The sequence below is a fragment of the Corvus brachyrhynchos genome, unplaced genomic scaffold, assembly GCF_000691975.1.
Source record: "Corvus brachyrhynchos isolate BGI_N302 unplaced genomic scaffold, ASM69197v1 scaffold10, whole genome shotgun sequence".
NCBI classification, from domain to species: Eukaryota; Metazoa; Chordata; class Aves; order Passeriformes; family Corvidae; genus Corvus; species Corvus brachyrhynchos.
Window position 1 is genome coordinate 2,981,090 of NW_008236180.1, and position 1,950 is coordinate 2,983,039.

Genomic DNA, 1,950 nt, shown 5'->3' on the forward strand with positions numbered 1-1,950 from the left:
TGCCCCAGTTTTTCCCCTGTCTTTTCCCCTCAGAAAACCCAGACACTTTCTGGAGCCAATCCCCTGTCACTGCTTCCCTCCTCTTACTGAGCATCCCTCTGCTCCATTTGCAGCTCCATTCCCCATCACACCGAGCTGCCAGGTCCAGTACCTGCCCCTGGCTGCCCCCATGTACTCTGAGCAGGGAATCATCATCTCTTTGCAAGTAAGTCCTTACTTTTCATCTCTCACAGCCCAGCTCCAGTTCTTGGAAGAGCTGCTTCCTCACAGTGCTACTGAGACACCTGAAACTCCTTTTCTCCTTGCCTGTGTCCCTGCAGACAACTTTCCAAGTGGCAGGGACGGCGATCCCCCTGCCAGTCAGCCCTGTGCCTTTCAGCATGCCCGAGCCAGTGAGCTCCAGCCCTTCCCACCTCATCTTGGCTTTCTCCGAGCACTTCTACACCAGCTTATTCTCCGCATTGGAAGAGTCTGGAGCCCTCAATGTGAGCCTCCTGGTAAGTGGAACAAGGCAGGAAGAAAGGAGTGGGAGATACACACTTGGAGGGACAGCCCTGCCCCAGAAATGACTTGGAGGAGCCACATGCCCTGCACAGAAATGAGAGTGTGTCCAAGCACCTGCAGGAGTCACAGCCCCTCAGCCCCAAGCTCTTAAAAATATTCCTGGTCTAATGGTGCATGGAGAGTTTGCCGTGAGGAGTCACCTGCACACTGTTTCTGGCATGGGCTGGTGTGAGGAGGGCTTCTGCACGTACCCAGGGGTGGGATGGTGCTCTTCAGAGGGGCTGCATGGCCACGCTGGACATGAGCCCTGGAGCAGCAGCCCTGGGCAACCCTTGGTCTGATCATGAGCTGTGCTTGGTGTTTCAGAGCTCGCTGACCACTGCCACCTTGGCTGAGAGGATCACTCAGGTGTGTTGCTGTGGCTATGACCCCAAGAAGCACAGCCCCAGCTCAGGCAGTGTTCCCCACCTGCCCACCTCCCACCCTGGGGGTGCAGGGATGGCTGCCATGCCCAGAAACAACCCTGCTCCCTCGGCAGATGGGCTCCCTCTTCCAAGAGGACCTACCAGTGGTGCTTCAAGCTGTGACCCGGAGTTCACCTCACGTGGCACTGGAGGAAGACAAAGCAATCGTGAAGCTTTTCCTTACTGCCCAGATCGGAGCAGGATCATCCCTTTTCCAGAGCTTCCTGAGTGTGAACGTGGTAAGTGTGGAAGCACGCCGAGCTTGGGAAGCGTGTGCTGCGAGTGTGTCCATGCTGCCCACGGGCACTGCCCCTTGCTCTGAGCCCTGGCCCCACTGCAGGGGCTGATCCAGCCTTTTTCCATCACAGTGCTCCCAGTCTCCAGCAGTGTTTGCCCACGTGGCATTGTGCAGGATGCAGGGAGCACTTTGCAGGAGGCAGCACATGGATGGGTTCATCATACCCCACTCTTCAAAGCTGAAGTGGGGCCAATTCCTCACTGATCCTGCCCTCTGTTCCCCTCACAGGATGTGACTGCCAGGCTCCACTTCAGCATCGCCGACACGAGGATGATCATCTCTGTGGCAGCCGTAGAGTAATGAGCCCAGCTGCGGGAGCCCGAAGGGGACACGTCCCAGTCACAGCAGGGAAAGGACAGGCAAAGTGGTCTGGGGAGGCTTTTAGCTTTTAGAGTTTGGGCATTGCAGAGGTAGCTTCTTCCCAGGGAGACAGTGAAATTCCACAAACACAACTAGGGAGAAAAGTGGGAACTGCAGCTTCCACACTCCCACAAAGGCCCTGAGTCCAGACAGGGAGTTTGGGGAAACAGGAGAAACTGCTAATTACAGCTCAGCACCAGCAGCTCCTCTGCTGCTCTTTGTTTTCCAGGGATATCGAGCTCAGCCTGGCTGCCTCTGACGTGGGTCCTGTGCTGGTAGGTACCTCCCGCTGTGGCCACCCCCGGGACCAACCCCTAGGGGGCC

At 57.1% G+C, this 1,950-nt stretch overlaps 1 protein-coding gene across 1 annotated transcript in view; it reads left to right on the forward strand.

Annotated features, from left to right (window-relative positions):
• BPIFB2 (BPI fold containing family B member 2) overlaps window positions 1–1,950 on the forward strand; it is a 5,664-nt gene that overhangs the window by 2,681 nt on the left and 1,033 nt on the right. The window contains exons 8-13 of the mRNA XM_017736079.1: window positions 114–205; window positions 321–497; window positions 871–912; window positions 1,043–1,207; window positions 1,495–1,562; window positions 1,856–1,901. Coding sequence (XP_017591568.1) covers window positions 114–205; window positions 321–497; window positions 871–912; window positions 1,043–1,207; window positions 1,495–1,562; window positions 1,856–1,901 — 590 coding nt within the window. The remainder of the gene's footprint in view (window positions 1–113; window positions 206–320; window positions 498–870; window positions 913–1,042; window positions 1,208–1,494; window positions 1,563–1,855; window positions 1,902–1,950) is intronic.